This window comes from Papaver somniferum, chromosome 3, assembly GCF_003573695.1.
Source record: "Papaver somniferum cultivar HN1 chromosome 3, ASM357369v1, whole genome shotgun sequence".
Taxonomy (NCBI): Eukaryota; Viridiplantae; Streptophyta; class Magnoliopsida; order Ranunculales; family Papaveraceae; genus Papaver; species Papaver somniferum.
The window spans coordinates 201,238,374-201,258,360 of record NC_039360.1 but is presented as its reverse complement, the minus strand read 5'-3'; the positions used below and the strand labels follow the sequence as shown (position 1 = coordinate 201,258,360).

The 19,987-nt window shown below is 37.5% G+C and overlaps 1 protein-coding gene across 1 annotated transcript; it reads left to right on the top strand.

Moving 5' to 3' along the window:
* The first annotated feature begins 273 nt into the window (after positions 1-273).
* LOC113360534 lies at positions 274-2,610 on the top strand. Its single transcript, XM_026604036.1, has 3 exons — positions 274-1,004; positions 1,091-1,218; positions 1,985-2,610. The coding sequence occupies exons 1-3, from the start codon at positions 274-276 to the stop codon at positions 2,608-2,610; spliced, it is 1,485 nt and encodes a 494-aa protein (XP_026459821.1).
* The last annotated feature ends 17,377 nt before the right edge of the window (positions 2,611-19,987 follow it).

Below are 19,987 nucleotides of genomic sequence, written 5' to 3'. Positions count from 1 at the left end.
CCAAGTCATAGCCCTTTTGCAGCTCCTATTCTTTTAGTAAAACAGAAAGACAAGACATGGAGGTTTTGTGTTCATTATAAGAAACTTAACTCAATCACTATCAAAGACAAATTTCCAATATCAATTATTGAAGAGCTGATGGATGAACTCCATGGTGCTAAATGGTTCACAAAAATTGATCTTAGATCTGGCTATCACCAAATCAGAGTGGCATTGGATGATATTTTTAAAACAACATTTAGAACACACCATGGACACTTTTAGTTCAAAGTAATGCCCGTTGGATTAACTAATGCACTATCCACCTTTCAAGATCTCATGAATGATATTTTTCAAGCCCACTTGAGGAAGTTCATTTTGGTTTTCTTTGATGATATACTGATTTACAGTTCCAGCCTGGAAGAACATATCCATCACCTGAAAATCATATTGAGCTTACTCAGGCAGCACCAACTCTTTGCTAAACTATCTAAATGCTATTTTTCTCAACCTGAAATTGAGTTTTTGGGACACATTATAAATGCAGATGGTGTTAAAGTTGATCCTTCAAAAATCCGGAGTATGACTGAATGGCCACTTCCATCAAACATCAAGGAATTAATAGGATTTTTGGGTCTCACAGGTTACTATAGGAAGTTTGTACAAGGCTATGGAATTCTCAGCAGACCTCTTACTGAGCTTCTCAAAAAGAATGCATTCACTTGGTCTCATGCAACCACTACAGCTTTTCATAATCTTAAAATAGCCATGACTCAAACTCCAGTATTGGCTTTCCCTGACTTAACCAAAGACTCTGTGTTGGAAGCTGATGCTTGTGAGAATGGCATTGGTGCAGTGCTCATGCAACAAGGTAGACCAATTGCTTTCTTCAGTCAACCTCTAGGTCCAAGAGCTACAACTCTGTCTACTTATGAAAAGGAAATGCTTTTAATTTCTCAAGTTGTTACTAGGTGGAGGCATTACTTACAAGGACATCATTCATCATTCGGACAGATCACCAAAGCGTTAAATACATGCTTGTACAAAAACTTTCAACTGTGGTTCAACAAAAATGGGCAATAAAGCTTCTTGGTTTTGATTATGAAGTCAGATACAAAAAGGGTTCAAAAAATAAAGTTGATGATGTTTTGTTAAGAAGACCTCATCCATCTGTTGAATGTCTCTCCATCACTGTCACTACACCACTTTTGGCTCGAGAGATTGTTGCAAGTTATGAAGGTGATCCTAAAGCACAACAACTTATCTCAATTCTTGATCAACCCTTCTATTACACCAAACTTTTCTTATCAAGAAGGTATTATGAAATATAAGAAGATAATCTATGTTGGATCTGCTTCAAACAGTAGACACACTATCTTCTCCTCAGTCCATTCTTCAGCTATAGGTAGCCACTCTGGTATACATGCCACTTACATAAGAGCTAAAACCAACTTCTATTGGCCAAAACTGAGGGAAGATGTATATATTTTTGTCTCTAACTGTGACATTTTCCAAAGACACAAGAGTGAACACCAGCACCCTGCAAGTCTTCTACAACCTCTACCCATACCAACTCAACCATGGCAACACATTTCCATGGACTTTATTCAAGGCTTTCCTCTTAGTGAACGAAAGAATGTCATACTAGTGGTGGTTGACAGATTGACTAAGTATAGTCATTTCATTCCTCTTCTACACCCTTATACATCTCTCTCTGTGGCTAAGGAGTTCCTCAATCAGGTAATCAAACTTCATGGCCTTCCTAACTCCATTGTATCTGATAGAGATAAGGTGTTCACTAGTTTTTTTTGGCAAGAGTTATTCAAGACACTAGGAACCAAGTTGAATCTCAACACTGCCTATCACCCTCAGACTGATGGCCAGACTGAAAAGGTTAATGCATGCTTAGAAACATACCTAAGATGCATGTCTAGATACAAGCCTAAGGATTAGTGCAAATGGCCTCCATTAGCAGAATGGTGGTACAATTCTAACTTTTACACAGGCTTCAAGATGAGTCCCTTTAAAGATTTATATGGGTATGAACCACCATACCTTGCATTTCCTTCTACTGTCATTACTTCTGTGGCTTCAGTGGAAGAGTACTTAAAGCAGAGATATGAAGTTCTCAACTTACTCAGAGAAAATCTTCATAAAGCTCAGGAAATAATGAAATTGTATGATGATACCAAGAGGGTAGACAGATCCTTTGATGTTGGAGACATGGTCTACTTAAAGTTGCACCCTTACAGGCATTCCTCCATTGCCTTAAGAAAGAATGTTAAGCTCTCTGCCACATATTATGGCCCATTTCCAGTGCTGCAGAAGATAGGAGTTGTTGCTTACAAACTGCAATTACCTCTCATCTCAAGAATCCACCCAGTCTTCCATGTGTCTCAACTTAAGAAGAAGATTGGCACCACACACACTCCTTCTCCTTCTCTTCCAGTTGTTGACTATGAGGGCCAAATTATTCTCCATCCTGCTGTTATTTTAGACTCCAGAACTGTTGCACGAGGAAGATGCCAGGTGGACCAACTTATCATCCAATGGAAAAACGCTTCTGCAGAGAATTCTACTTGGGAAGACTATGCAAATGTGCATGCACACTTTCCAAATTTCAATCCTTGAGGACAAGGATTTTTTTCGAAGGAGATGGCATTGTTATGTACCTGAGTGCCCTTAGTAATAAGACAGTTAGTGAGGTAGTCGTTAGCAATCATGGGCTGTATTAATGAGCTGTAAACCACCGGTCTGTTAAGGACAAGTGTACTGTCTGGATTAGCCTATCTTTAGCAAATAGGGTTTGTTGCCTTAAAAGCTGATGAGAGACGGTTGTTCTTCTCTAATGAATAATCAACTCATTTCTAAATAATACTTGTTCTTCACCATTTCAAAGTATCAACCAGGATCTTATCCTAGTGATTTGAGAATAGACCCTTATCAATCTGTGTTAGTTTGTTGTGTTATCACAACAAAAACCTCTTGCAAAATCACAGGAGCGAGAAGGTGAAGACATTCTTGACAAGAAGAAAGTAACCTAGAGTATGCGTACGTGACTTGATAGGTTGGGTATTTAAATTGGTTTCTTAGGGACGATAACATTTAGGGTTTCTAAAAACAATTTGTAACAAGTAAGTCAAGGGTACTTGTACGAACACAAGACGATTCAAAAGAAAAAACAAAACTAAGCCTGTAACGTACCTTTTTACATGATAAGACAAAGTAGTAAAAATTTTCTATGTGAAGATTTCCTTTCACAAATTTTGGCTCGGTAAATTTTATATTTCTACAGAGAGAAAAAATTTAGAGCACAAGAGTAGCAGGAAACTTAGTTGCAACAGAAACTTCTCAATAAAAACGAAGAGATTCTCGAGACACAACCAATACTTAGGAAAATTTGTCTGTGGATAATAGTTAAGCTATGGACGATAATAAAATGGCTCAACTAATCAGAAAGAATTTTGCCAAAAGTATACCTGATTATTAACAAGTCTTACTCAACAAGATTTTTATGAGTAAGATTTCAACCTTTATGATTAATTAGCACGAGTATGAGCCCTAAGCTCTTTAAATGAATGTTGTTCACGATTGAGTCTTTTCTTTATTCCAATTCTAAGAGAGAATCTTTCTTGATGTGAAAAATTATCGTAAAACTTGTTATCATCAAAATATGAGACTAAGTTAGAGTCCTTACCAGAAGAAGTTTGTATGGAGGATTTTGACAGCCTGTTGATAAGATCATTGTATCCTTCAATTATCAGATTAAGGTTGTCCTTCATATTTCCATTGTTGCTTCCATCTACAGGAGCCTTTTTCACATCTTGAACATCATTCTTCACATTAGGTTGAGAGGAACCTTTCTGAAATCTCCTTGAACGATTTGTATTGATGCTACAATTGGTTCGAACGTTCGATGAGAAAATTGAACTGACATTCCTGGAATGAATTCACAAGGTGAGTACTAACACCAATAGGTTTAGACATCCGAATGTCAGTTACACCTTTGAGTATTAAATCTAAGGTGTGATGAAGTCGACAAAAGTAGTCATTTATCTTCAGTTTGGTTTTCTGTTGAACATGTCCTTTTGAATCACAAAAAAATATACTTTCTGATCACCGTAGTGATTAGAGTGTGTAGCATTAGAAAAATCGTTAAAAGATTTCTTCCTTCCGTAAGACGTGGAAAATCCATGATTAGTGGAAGAACCAAACACCTTTTTATCAACAAGAAGGGTTTCAAGTTTAGCTTCTGAAGATGTATTAAGAGCAGAGTCATAAGTATTCGGCACAACAGACTCCCCAGAACGACTTTTATCTTGAATAGAGAGATTACTCAATAGTCGTTCAATTTCACAGACATCTTCTTTGAGTTTACCCTCGAGTAAGGTTCGTGATGAACAACTTACAACATTTTCCTTTTGAATAGCCTTTAGTTGGGAATCACGAACTTTTACCATACCAACCATTGTATTAACCCTGTGTTTCAGCCTATTGGTTTCAACTGCTTGGATTCCAACAAGATTTAAAATCGATGTACTCTCTCGGGATGCTTCCCTTTTTAATTCAGAATCAGATTCTCATTAAGAATATCAGGGTAATACATATCAATACTTGTCTGTTTCCTAGGAACAGAATGTTGATCTATATGTGAGATCGACAAGCATTTCTCTTTAATAGATTTTATCGAAACATACTTTTTGTCTCTGGTGATGCGTTTATCAGAGATAGCACTACTTTCCATAAAGTCAGATCTCTACAAACACAGACTTATAAGGTCTTAAATGTGTTTGCCTGCTCTGGTACCAATTGAAAAAGCGGGGGTCTAACAACCTCACCCAATATTTCGTTTAGGCAATCTGTATGGACAAACTCCAATATAATTCCAACAGAATCAACTAGACAGTAAAACTCAATTAATGGAAATATATCCAAGAGTGTATCTCTGTTTCACAATGTAATCAGCAAATCAAACAAATAGAAATCCGCGAGCCTGATTATTATGCGAAACAAATTGAACGGTACCAAAGACCAATGTTCAAGTGTCAATCAATTTATATTAACAACCAAAGGTTGGATTATCTAACTGATTGAACTAGGCAAAACCTCTGATATTTCAATTATATAAACAAATATAATGCGGAAAAGAAATACCACAGACACCAAAAAAATTGTTAACGAGAAAACCGCAAATGCAGAAAACCCCCGGGACCTAGTCCAGATTTGAACACCACACTGTATTAAGCCGCTACAGACACTAGCCTACTCCAAGTTAACTTCGGACTTAATGTAGTTGATCCCTAACCAATCTCACACTGATCAAGGTACAGTCGCGTTCCTTACGCCTCTGAATCCCAACATGACTCTGCGCACTTGATTCCCTTAGATGATCTCACCCACAACTACGAGTTTCTACGAACCAAAGTCGAAGACTTGATAAACCAATCTGTCTCACATAGAAAAGTCTATTGATAGATAAACTTGTCTCCCACAGTAATACCTAAAAGTATTGTTCCATCTTTTGATAAATCAAGGTGAACAAGAACCAATTGATACACCGGTCTTATATTCCCGAAGAACATCCTAGTAATATCAATCACCTTACAATAATTTTAATTGTATGGTAGCGAAACAAGATATTATGGAATCACAAACGATGAGATGAAGATATTTGTGATTACTTTTTATCTTGCCTATCGGAGACTAAATCTCAAGCAAATCTTAGAGAAGATAATACTCAATACGATAGAAAACAGCAAGATCAGAACAAGAAACTACAGAGAAAATAGTTGGGTCTGGCTTCATAATCCCAATGAAGACTTCAAGTCGTTAACCTACAGGGTTTTGGAAAAACCTAAGGTTAAAGGAGAATCGACTCTAGTCGCAACTAGCATCACACAGGAGGTGTGGGGATTATATTTCCAAGTTGCTAGAGTTCTCCGTTATATAGTCTTCAAATCAGGGTTTGCAATCAATGCTACCTTGGTAACAAAGCATTCGATATTCACCGTTAGATGAAAACCTGATTAGACTCAAGCTAATATCTTTCAACCGTTAGATCGAACTTAGCTTGTTACACATAAATTAAAAGTGACTTCATTTAGATATGAATAACCCTACCTAAACATGTGCACCTTGTTGGCTCAACAATAGTTAACTGAAGTTAGCCATATGAACACTTTCATATCAACCTTATTCATCTAAACCATAACTTATTTTAATGACTCAAATGAAACTAGTTCTAAAGTTGTTCAATTGTTTATATTTTTATAGAAGTATACAAGACACAATTGAAGCAAAACCGATTTTGATTCACTTGAATCAATTCATGAACATTATATCCACGGTTTGCAAAAGATTGCATTCCTTAATATATAAATGTATTAGTTCATGAACTAACCGATTTTAGAACATAACCTACTCAAGTATGCAAATGGGTACGCATACCTAAGTGGCCAGACTAAGTTTGGGTTCGTCAGTATGCCAACGGGTACGCATACCTCCAAACACAGTTGAATTTCCGGACATGAACTTTACGCCAGTACGCATACGGGTATGCATACTAAGTTCACGGACTTCCATTAACCAACCAGTACGCATGCGGGTATGCATATTATGGTTCCCGGATTTGGAATGATATGCAACATTTTAACATACAAGTATGCATACTGTGTTATATCCAATCATGGTTAATTGTTCTAAACTTCCATTTCAATCATTGAAACATTCTTCGAAGACAACAATAGTTTTCTCACATAAACTATTAGCTTCGAAGCAATTTTCAAGTGATCGAATGATCAATACGAAACATTCTGATTCTACATCAAATGACTGTCTCACACAAATCATGTAAGATGTTACCAGGCGATTTTTTTCACATGATCATCTTTTGACTTTCGTCAAGAATATAAGATGAACTTGGTTAAAGCGAAAGATTATCAGTACATATTTCGAGAAATATGTAAGCGAGTTAAACTCAGCTCAAAATATCAAATATGTATAATCGAAGTCTATATAGATATACTACTTTTGTCTCAAATATGAGATAGAGTAGATAGACTTTTGAGTGATATATGAGTTCAAGTCTTCACATACCTTTTGTTGATGAAGTTCCACGGGCTCCCCTTAGTAGTTCTTCGTCTTCAATTGATGAACGCCGTGAAGTATAATGCTCAACTACACTTACTATCCTAATCCGAGACCTAGCTATTAATAGACTAAAAATCAAGACTTATAGTTTTGGAAACTAAACTTGACAAACAAGATTGAGATAGCAACGCTTGCGAGTTCGACCGAGCAGTGCTCTAACAAAACCCATGTCTCAAATCTGAACTTGCCCCTGTATATCCACCACCAAGCAAATTGCACCTTCTCCTTAGAACTCAGATTCATCACAAATCATCACCAACAACAAATTATTCTTCTTAACTTCATGACCATCACATCTTTGTCTTGATTTCTTGATTTTATAGCTCTATAAGGTAAACTCAACATAAAACTCATCTCCTTTGTCCATTAACAACCCTAACTTTTCCTTAATCTTCATTATTTCTTTCTCATCTTCAATTTCTCATTGTTCACGCCAAGAACAGCAATTCCCATATCCGAAACACCACAGATCCAAATCCATTTCACTTGAACCATAACTTCACATCCCCACTGAAATAACACCATGAGATGTATTATCTAAATTCAATCATCAAACCCACTTAACAAGTCTTCCTTCTCGATCTCGATTTCCTCTGCATCACTGCGCAACCATTTCTTTTGTTGTCTCTGAATTTTAGGTAGAGAGTAATGATAAGAGAAACATTTCTCTTGTTTTTAGGGTTAGGTAATGATTGGGATAGCTTTAGGAACTCGTTGTTCAGATACATGCTGCCAGAAGTGACAGTTCCTAAGTAAAGTTCAGCTGGTGATAACCTTGTGAAATGATTATTTTTCCCTTTTCACTTTAATTGGATGATTTTCCCTTCTTTTGCTTCAAATGACTCCAAAGTACCTAAAAACTCAAAACAACCATAAGATACATGATTTACAAGAAAATAACAAAGAAAGCGTAAACAATGCAAATAATAAATAAAAGTGTTTAAGACACCTTTCAGATGCTGAAAGACTAGTTACCTCCTTGACTGCAAAAGAAATCAATTTTTAAAGATTGTTAATATATTTCTTCCTATGAAAGCAATCCAATGCAAGATGACCCTTTTTCCACAATGAGAACAAAACTGAAAAATATCAGAAAAGGTATTCGTCACATGATCTCATTTAGAAGCTCTAATTGGTGCTAATTTTTTTATGTGTGTTTCGCCATCGTTTATCAGTTGAAGCAGGGGTGAATTCATTATTGTCAGATAATATCTTTGAGGGAAAATCAAAGATTTTATCAAATATTGAGCTAAGTTTGCACTTTAAGTCATTATTTCCTTTTTCAAGGAACTATACTGCTCATGAACCAAGGTAAGATCAGATTCATCCTTTTCTTTCAATAAATAGAGATTATTCATTTCTGAGGAGTGAGTCTCAACCAGTCGTTTTTCTCGTGCATCGTTTTTTCTAACAATATCTTCAAGTATACTAACATTTCCTCTATTTGGGTTCAGTTCATGAATGAGTTTATTGATATCACGTTTTTATTGAGAGCTTGGTTGAAATCATCAGCACACTAATCAACGCACTTTTCTTAGAGGTTGTTTATATCAGAGAATTTATGTTTAATGATTTTAGAATGATCTTGAAAAATTTATGGCTAGTTCCCCTTTAGATTCTGAATCAGGATCTTCGGGGAGCTCGAAGATCATTTCTTCAGCAATTGAGGATATAACAAGATCTTTACCTATGGATTCGAGATATCAACTAAAGAATTACCCCTTGAAGAATCAACTAAGTGAAGACTTTTGCTACCAATCTGCTTATGGTTTTGAAATTTGTTTGCAATAGATAAAGTCCAGCAAGCTTCACGAGTCTATAAAACTTACACTTAGTTAGATGAGAAGCCTGGATTACTGATCACCTCTCAAGAACAACCCAAACAAATCAAAGAAGAGTTTAGATATATATCTTGAGGAATCACAAAGTCTGTGACAAAGAGAACTTCGTGATTTCTATCTATCTCGTTCCTAATATGAGATTACGAAAAACTCAAAGATCAATAAAAAAAGATCTAGATACAAGAATTATCAGGTAAAAGATAGTCTTGCCGAGTTTACAAATCCCTAACTGAAGTCTTTAAGTCGTATTCTAAAATATAATTCACGAAAAACCTAGGTTGACGATAACTCTAGCTTAGAAACTAGGACACATAAGTGTCAGGGATTGAAAAATCCTGTTGTAAGAGCCTCTTTTATATATTTTCAAGGCTCTAGATAGCTTCAAATTCGAGATAGGATGACTTAATATCCAAGAAAACACTTTCTCAATTTAGATTAAATTCTTATTAGGAATCCATGTAAGTGATAGGGTGTAGAATACATCCTATTTATTATCTATTGTTTATGCTTTCTCTGCTATTTTTCTTGCAAATTATGTATTTTACGCATGTTTTTGAGTTATTAGGTACTCTGGAGTCGTACGGAGAAAAAGAAGAAGAAATCACCCAAATTGAGTCGAAAGGGAAAAAAGGAAATTTCATAGGCTGTCATTATTGGGAGCCTGGTCAAGGTTAAGGGGCAACCCTGTTTGAAGGAGTGTTAAACACAGACCAGCTGAGGCTAAGGGGAATACCAGCTGGGTGGTTTTTATCAGTTGGGGTTTCTAAATCCAAATTCATTTACAACCCTAAAACAAGAATTCTCTTACATCCCTAATCATTCTATCGCCTGAAATCAATGAAGTAAAAAGAGAGACGAAAATGGAGGCACAACCATTACTGAAAGATCGAGCGGAATTATGAAAGGAGTTCAATAACAGAAGAATTAGGGTTCGAAGTTGTTAGAACTGGTGAGTTTCATGGGTTGGAGGTGCTGTTGAAGGTGATTTAGGGTTTGAGAAGATATTGTAGATGGAAATTTGATTGAACTGAAGAAGTAATTGAAGCTGAAATTGAGATGGTTTTTCCTCGATTTAGAGTTTACAGTGAAGAATTGGAGTTGTTGCTTTCAAACTCAGTGGATGGAAGAGATGTTGATAATTAGGGTTTGTAAACAGAATCTGTTTTTGAATTTCGGTAAAATAGGTTTAATGGTAAAATGTATTTGGAGTAGATGCAGATGTTGTTGAAGGTGTTCCTTAGAGATTCAATGGAGAAGATGGCGATGCTTGTACCGCGGTCGAATCAGGCGAATATTGTTGCTGTTAAACAATACAGGGAGGATTGAAACTGAATCGATAAATTGAGGAAAAGAATTAGGTCATGGAACTGAAGATTGGGTACTGATGATTTTCATGGGTTGCAGACGGAAATAAAAGTTGGGTTTGGGTTGCTGCTAAGAAGTTCAGATGGATTCAAGAGTTGCAGGCGAGTTTGGATGGATTTTGGTGTGTTGTCTGTTGATCTGAATTTGTTTGAAGACATGAAGAAGCTGCAGAGAATGGGTTATGTGTTGATGTTGCAGAATGAGTTAAATATAGGTGTTTGCAATTGAAACAGGGGAGTTCGAGTGATGTGAACTGAAGCTGCAGTGAATCGAAAACACATAAGGAGAAGAACAGAAGGGGATCTTGCTATTTCTGAAGTAGCAGATGAATGATTTGATTGTGGTAGATGAATGTTAGGATTGTCACAGGTGAAGACTAAAACCAATGGCTTGAATTTGGCCGGGAAACACCAGAAAACCAGATTTTCTTACTGGCGAGTTAACTCAGTGATTTTCTTATCCAGCTCAATTGACTCAGCCCAGTTAGATCAGTCAGCCGAGGTAGGAAGCTGACTTAGTGGATGATTCATTCTCTCCCTTTGATCCCTTGACTAACGGTTTGACTAGTCTGACCGTTAACTGTAACGGCATCAGACGGTATATTCCTCCGGTGACCGACAGTGATACTCAGGTGGACGACATTGAATTTTCCGGCCGAATTCCGGTGATTCCAGGATTTTCCCGGCGACCAAAATAATGGATTTTTGCATGAGTTTCTCTCATGGGGTGTGAAGACCTAGAATTGAAATGGGTTTGAGGAATTGGGCTTGAATTTGGAAGGAGAAGGTGGAACAGTTTTGCAAAGACAAGGATTTGGAATTTGAGCTACAAAAAGAAAGGGATTCTATTCCTAAGAGGATTGCAAGGATATTGAAGCTTATAAATAGAGAAGTTCTCCACACACTTCTACACATCTCGCTACACACACAACACTTGTGTTTTTGCTTGCTTTCAAAATTCTTCTTTTAATTATTCGTGTGAACTTTAAAAACATGAGTAGCTAATTTTCTTATTGATTGAGGATGAATTCCTAGTTCTTAACATGTTTTGAGTTTTGTTTTTAAATCTACTTTGAAGTTTTTCACATGATTATCGTTTGTTTTCACTAATAGGAATGTTTATACATTCATGGTTGATTGATAGATTGTTTAGGAGGCTAACTAAATTGATTTGTTAATTAATCTAAAGCTAGTGAAAGTTAGGGGATAAGTAATCGTTTCTTGACTCTTTACACAGGTAGCAAACACAAGACCTTGCGGAGGGATTCCGTGGAGCTATTGTGTGTGGGAACAACGTTACCAAGTAGACCTTGAGCTAAGAGTATAACTACTAATATCAACCTAATAAATTCATAAATCTTAATGCATTTAACTAAATTACATCTTGAGTGAGCTACTACTAGGTGGTTTGGTGAATAGAATCCGGTAGTCGAGAACTTCCGTATCCGGTGATACTAGGGATGTAGGGGTTTACCACTGAGCTAGCTGCTTTACCTACGGTTGGTGATAATCTGTGACTAATAAAAGTGGAAAAGAACATAACTTGAATCATTGTTTTGCAACGAAGAAGGATTCCTTGATCTAATCTCTCTTATTGATTTCAACTTAAACTTTTAATTGATTTATTTACTTTCTTTTGTTTTTAAAATCTAAAACCAATCCCCCCTTTCTGTGACAACTAAACAACTAAAACCTCTTACTCCTCGTGGGAACGAACTTGACTACACTATATTACTTGTTAATTAGGTGGAAAAATATTAATTATTTGTTGTGGTTACGACACGCATCAAATTTTGGCGCCGATGCCGGGTAGCAGCGGACGATTTTAGTTGTTTTATTTTTCTTTTTTTTGCTTTATTCTTGCTTTGTTAGATTCTATATCGTATCTAACTTAGTTTTCGAGAATCTTGTTTCAGGTACTATATCTTTGGTGAATGCTTAAAGAGGGCAAACCAAGTCCAATTGGTATACGTCTTCGATCCGACACTCAACTAAAGGACCTCTTTCGAGCGGTTAACACTCCGCTTCCTCCTTCTCCATCTAGTGAGTTCGCAGATTCCGATACATACGAAGAAGAAATGGATGATCGTACACTCATGGATCTAGCTCCTCACAAGATCGATACACAACAATGGTGTATCCAAACTAATTCAACCTTTGAGATCAAGACGGGGTTGACTAGAGAGTTACCAAAGTTTCATGGCATGGTGAATGAAGATCCAAAAAAACATCTTATGGACTTCTCTACCATAGTCATGGCTATGCTTCCACCGGAGACTAATGCAGATGGAGCAATGTTGAAAGATTTCCCGTTCTCTTTGGCGGGCAATGCTAAGGAATGGTTGTATTATTTTCCTTCCAGAAGTATCACCACATGAAATGGGATGAAGAAACTTTTCCTCGAGAGATATTTTCCTGCCTCAAAAGCTACTCAAATTCGCAAGGAGATTTGTGGGATGAAGCAAAATGAGGGAGAGTCATTGTATGAATGTTGGGAGCGATACAAGAGATTGGTGGCAAGCTGTCCACACCATCAATTCAGTGACGTCATGATACTCCAATACTTCTATGAATCTCTCCACCCAAGTGATAGATCTCTTCTTTACACCGCAGGTGGTGGTGCACTAATGAACAAGACGTTGACCCAAGCTAGAGAGTTGATTGAAAGTATGGCTGCGAACTCGCAATAATTCTACACAAGAGGAGAAACAACGGTTAGGAGAGTGCATGAAGTTAGTGATTCATCATCATACCTTTAAAAAAGGATGGGGAGCATGGAAAGGGTAATGCAACGAATGGCCGCGGTAATTATTCCGGATGATGAGACCGAACAAGTAAATGCTTTATATCCAAATCAAAGGCCAAGGTACGATCCATACTCCAATACGTACAATCTCGGTTGGAAGGATCACCCTAACTTTAGCTATGCCAATAAGAAAGCGGCGGCTCCTAATCCATATGTGCAACAAAGTGGTTTCCAACAATCACGCTTCCAACCTCAACAACAATTCCAACCACAACAAGTCAAGGAGCGTGATTCTTCGAGTGATGGCAAGCTCAATGCGTTAATGCAAGGCATGCAAGGTCTTACTTCTATGTTACAACAAAGACAACAAAAGAATGAATCGGCCATTAAGGCTTTGGAAACCCAAATGGGACAATTGGCAACCGATGTGCATCTATTGAAATCTCAAGCATCCACAAAGCTTCCTTCACAACCATTTGTGAATCCAAGAGAGAATGTTAATGCGGTGACGTTAAGAAGTGGAAGACAAGTGGAGAGTCCTAATCATCATGAAGAAACTAGTGAATAGGTAGTCAAAGACAAGGAGGAAGTCGCACCAAAGGAGAATTCGACACCAAACGACCAATCCAAGGAACCGGTTCCTAGTTTCACTACTCCGCCTCCTTTTCCTAGTCGTTTTGCTAAGTCCAAGAAAGAAGCTCAAGACAAGGCACTCATCGATATCTTAAAGAAGATAGAAATCAACATCCCATTCATAGAGGCCATCAAGACAATGCCAAGGTATGCTAAGTTCATGAAGGAATTATGCACAAATAAGGATAGGTTGCTTGATAATGAAATTACTAAAGTTGGCGAGAGTGCGTCGGCTATGCTATTGAAGAAGATGCCTACAAAGTGCACGGATCCCGGTGGTTTCACGGTGCCAATTATTATTGGTACAAAAAGGTTTGGACATGCTTTACTTGACTTGGGAGCTTCCATAAGTGTAATGTCGGCCGATATATATGACACCTTGAATCTTGGACCTTTGAAAGATACAAGAGTTATTATCCAATTAGCAAACAAGTCTAACATATATCCTAAGGGACTTGTAGAAGACGTGCTAGTGCAAGTGAATGAGCTAATTTTTCCGGTTCATTTCTTCGTGGTGGATATGGACAACAATGAGAATCGGTCATCTACTTCTTTACTTCTTGGGAGGCCATTTATGAAGACCGCAAAGACGAAGATTGACGTTGACAAGGGTACACTTACTATGGAATTCGATAAGGAGATAATACACTTCAACATATTTGAAGCCATGCGCTACCCAAGTGATGTGCATTCCGCTTACTCCATTGATTTGGTTAGTTCGTTAGCGCAACAAATGGTGGAATTGAGTCGAAAGGACGAACTTGAGGTGGTGTTGCAAAAGAGCATTGAATTGGACATCCACGGATTGTCTAATTTGGATGTTGAAATCTCCAAGAAATTGGTGGAGATGTGTGGTGCCTTGACGGCATTGCAAGAAGCTAAAAAGGGTAATGTTTCATATATTTCTTTACCCATGGATGATGAATTACTTGTACCATCTATTGTGAAGGCGCCTAAGCTAGAATTGAAGCCACTTCCGGAACATTTGAAGTATGATTTATTGGGAGATGAAGATGAGCTTCCGGTGATTATTGTAAAGAACCTCACACCGGTACAAGAAGACCGTTTGCTTAGAGTTTTGGAAGAGCACAAAACGGCTATTGGGTGGACAATTGCGGACATCAAAGGCATTAGTCCATCCGTGTGCATGCATAGAATTCTAATGAAATAGAACGTGAAGCCGGTACGTGATGCTCAACGTAGGCTTAATCCTCCCACGATGGAGGTTGTGAAGAAAGAGATACTCAAATTGCTAAGTGTAGGGGTGATCTACCCAATATCCGATAGCAAATGGGTTAGTCCGGTACAAGTGGTACCAAAGAAGTCCGGTGTTACGGTTGTTAGAAATCAAGACGATGAACTTGTTCCTACAAGAGTTCAAACCGGTTGGAGAGTGTGCATTGATTATCGAAAGCTTAATTCCGCAACCCGAAAGGATCACTTTCCTTTACCTTTCATTGATCAAATGTTGGAGCGGTTAGCGAGGCATTCTTATTATTGTTTCTTGGACGGTTATTCGGGATACAACCAAATTGTTATTGCACTGGAGGACCAAGAGAAGACCACTTTTACTTGTCCGTTTGGAACGTTTGCATATAGACGGATGTCGTTTGGTCTTTGCAATGCACCGGTTACTTTCCAAAGATGCATTGTTAGTATATTTTAGGACTATGTGGAGCGCATCATCGAGGTATTTATGGATGATTTCAGTGTTTACGACAATTCTTTTGATAGTTGTTTAGACAACCTTGACCTAGTTCTTAAACGATGCATAGACACAAACCTTGTCCTTAATTGGGAGAAATGTCACTTTATGGTAAACCATGGCATAGTACTTGGTCACATTGTGTCCTCTCGAGGGCTCGAAGTGGACAAGTCAAAGATAGATTTAATAAGAAACTTACAATATACCACTTCGGTGAGGGGAATCCATTCATTTCTTGGCCATGCAGGTTTCTATAGGCGGTTTATCAAGGATTTCTCCAAAATCTCCATGCCGATGTGCAAGTTATTACAAAAGGAGGTACCTTTTGACTTCAACAAGGAATGCAAGGATGCCTTTGAAAAATTGAAGGCAATGTTGACAAGTGCGCCAATTATCAAATCACCGGATTGGAATTTTCCATTTGAATTAATGTGTGATGCTAGTGATTATGCGGTTGAAGCCGTTTTGGGCCAAAGAGTGGACAAATTGTCCCATGTTATCTACTATGCATCGAGGACCCTTAATGATGCACAAATCAACTATTCTACCACGGAGAAGGAGTTATTGGCTATAGTTTTTGCATTGGAAAAGTTTCGATCATATTTGGTGGGCACAAAGGTTATTGTATATTCCGATCATGCCGCACTTAAATACTTAATAAAGAATAAAGAAGCTAAGCCAAGGCTAATCCGATGGATCCTATTGCTACAAGAGTTCGACATAGAAATTCGAGACAAGAAAGGTGTGGAAAATACCGTTGCGGATCATCTCAATAGACTTGTTATGTCTCAAGAAGAACTTCCATTACAAGACCGCTTTCCGGACGAACAACTTTTCTCCTTGGAAAATTCTACACCTTGGTACGCGGATATAGTGAATTACTTGGTAACAAGGAAGGTACCTAATACAATGTCTAACTTCCAAAAGATGAAACTTAAGAAGACATCCAAGCAATATGTGTGGGATGAACCATACTTATGGAAATATGGCGTGGATCAAATGATACGAAGGTGCGTGCCGAATTCCGAATTTCAATATATTCTCTCTTTTTGTCACACTCTTGCTTGTGATGGCCATTTTGGTTCTAAACGTACCGCTCTCAAAGTTCTAGAGAGTGGATTTTATTGGCCAACCTTGTTTGAAGATGCACATGTTTTTTGCAAATCGTGTGATAGATGTCAAAGAACGGGAAATCTAGGTGCTCGAAATCAAATGCCACTCACACCAATCCTCACCATTGAGATTTTTGATGTGTGGGGAATCGATTTTATGGGCCCTTTTGTCAATTCAAATGGAAATTTTTATATACTTCTTGCGGTGGATTATGTTTCGAAATTGGTGGAATCTAGAGCCACCAAAACTAATGATTCTCAAGTTGTTTGTGATTTTGTAAGAGAATACATATTCACTAGGCATGGTACACCAAGAGTGGTGATAAGCGATGGAGGATCACATTTCAAGAAGGCTTTCCACGCTCTCCTCAAGAAGTACAACATTACACATAAGATTGGTACGCCTTATCATCCACAAACTAGGGGACAAGCGGAAATTTCAAACCGGGAAACCAAGTCCATTCTTGAGAAAACGGTGAATACTACAAGGAAAGATTGGAGCTTTAAGCTTAATGATGCACTTTGGGCATATAGAACGGCGTACAAGACACCAATTGGAATGTCTCCATATCGGTTGGTTTATGGTAAAGCTTGTCATCTTCCGGTTGAACTTGAACATAAGGCTTATTGGGCGATAAATAAATGCAACATGGAGTATGATGAAGCGGGGAAGCAAAGAAAGTTACAACTGCATGAGCTAGAGGAGATACGTAATGATTCTTACGAGAGTGCGCGGATTTACAAGGATAAGACCAAGCTTTTTCATGACAAGATGATTTCTCGGAAAAGCTTCAAAGTGGGACAAAAAGTCATTTTATATCATTCTCGCCTTAAATTATTTCCTGGAAAGTTAAGGTCCCGTTGGATTGGACCATATGTTGTTACTAATGTTTTTCCTTATGGTGCAGTTGAAATTACTAGTCTTAGAGACAACTCGGTTTCCAAGGTCAACGGCCATAGATTGAAGCCATACTACGAGAACATCGCATATGTGAATGTGGAGGAACTTTCATTTGAGGATTCACTCCCTCTGGAGGAGTAATGTGAAGCAAGAGCCAAGTCGGGCCGTCGACTTTAAAACAAGCGCTTAATGGGAGGCAACCCATAGGTTTTGTATTTCTTATCCTTTTGCTTTTTATTTTCTTTTTGTTTTGTTTATTTATTTTCCTTGTTCCATATCATGTTAGGATTTCCCACCTTGACTTTACTAGGAGGATTCAATTACATTGAGGACACTGTAAGGTTTAAGTGTGGGGGAGTGGTTAAACATTTATTTAAAAAAAAAATTTTTTGCATAAAACCTCCAACTTGTAGAGATTTTAGAGTCACTAGCATACTTCTGGGTATGTTTACATAGAGAATTCTGACCGACATAACTGAACTTGGAAGTGTTAGGGAACTACGTTCGGATTTCTTGCTTGTTAGAGTGTTAAATAATGGATTTAATCATGCCGTAGATGCAGATTAGGAGCAGGGAGACATGCATTATTAGAGTTGCTGATCAATCATTAGTGGAGACTACCCTATTTATATCATGCGAGGCACCAACCAGATTTCTTTATAAATAACTAAAGAGCTTTCTTTTGAGTGTGTGTCACCGTACGTTAATTCCGGGTAGAATGGTGAGCTACCTAACCTACCACCAATAGAAGCACTACTTTTTGATCTCTTGAGTGCTAATTTTGTCAATCATGAGGGTGACATCTATAGATGAAAGACTCCTTCTTGTAGTTCGATTTGCAGTTAGCACCATTCTCTCTCGACAACAACGGGTCCATAGAAACACCATCATCATCGACAAGGGAGCGACATCAAAATCTATAAGGAAAGTTGAAAACGTTCAAGGTTTACAAGCAACAGAACAGGAAAAGAGTAAATTTCATATCCAAGTAAAGCAACATATAATGAGCGGATTTTATATATACATGTTAAAGACTTACATGTAAGGAGCGTAATTTTATATCCAAGTTGAAGACTTATTTACAAGAGCAAAGAAAAGCAAAAGGTGAGAATTATTGAAGTTTATGATTTCGAGACGATACAAGTTGTGAAGAATCAAGCGGTAAAGTACTTTTCCCATGACCATGGTTTGTTTTTATTTTCACTTTGTTTTGTATTTTATTTCTCTTGTCTCTAAAAAAAGGAAATAAAAAAAAATGAAAAAATGAAAAAAAAAATGATGGCAAGAGAAATCTTTGTTTTTATCTTTTATTTAATAAGTCGTGGGGAAGGAAAAATATATTAAGGAAGTTTCAAGCGACAAGGATTTAAGGTAAAGAGTTACAAATTGTCAGGGATCTACGAAGTTCGAGAGTTTATCATCAATAGTTGAAGACGAAGACCAAGAAGATGAAGACGAGGAGTAGAAGACGTTTCTATTGGATGCCGTGAGAGTGGTGTTATCATAATTTGTAATCAGATGTGAAGATAAGTAAGTAATCTCATCCTCAATAATAATGGTTGATTTCCTTTCTTAGAGATCGTCAGAAAAATGGTTTTTCAAAACGTTAAAAGATGTGGGTTTTTAAAATATTTCGGAAGTTGTCCTTCCCACCATTCAACGTGTTGCAGGAATTCTCTCTTCATTCCTACCTGCACACATGTGAGAACCATAAAAGTACGTCTTTTGAGTGCAATTTCATAAAACCCTTTTTGGTGAGGCAGAAGTCGAGGCGAAATGCTTATTGATCGCTTCTCAAACACGCATTCTCTCATATGGTGTGGTTATTTCTCACTCAACATTTAAGAATGAAGATATGTTCTTTGGTATTTAAAACTTCCTATTACTAGCATGCAGAAACTCTATGTCCTCATAACTCTTTGGATGCTTGGGACGTTGGAACGCTTTGAAGTTGTAAGTTTTAGTTTGATTTGCTCGAGGACTAGCAAAGTTTAAGTGTGGGGGAATTTGATAGGGTGTAGAATACATCCTATTTATTATCTATTGTCTATGCTTCCTCTGCTATTTTTCTTGTAAATTATGTATTTTACGCATGTTTTTGAGTTATTAGGTACTCTGGAGTCGTACGGAGAAAAAGAAGAAGATATCACCCAATTTGAGCTGAAAGGGCAAAAAGGAAATTTCAGAGGCTGTCATTATTGGGAGCCTGGTCAAGGTTAAGGGGCAACCCTGTTTGAAGGAGTGTTAAACACATACCAGTTGAAGCTAACGGGAATACCAGCTAGGTGGTTCTTATCAGTTGGGGTGTCTAAATCCAAATTCATTTATAACCCTAAAACAAGAATTCTCAAACATCCCTAATCATTCCATCGCCTGAAATCAATGAAGTAAAAAGAGAGACGAAAATGGAGGCACAGCTGATAGACACATTTTTGTGTTTAATTTGATCTCAATACTATATATTGTTGGCACTCGAGTTTGTACTAATTTTGGTGTTTTATGTGTTTGTAGGCACCTTTGGAAAATAAACATTTTTTGGAAAATTCGGCTCGAAAAG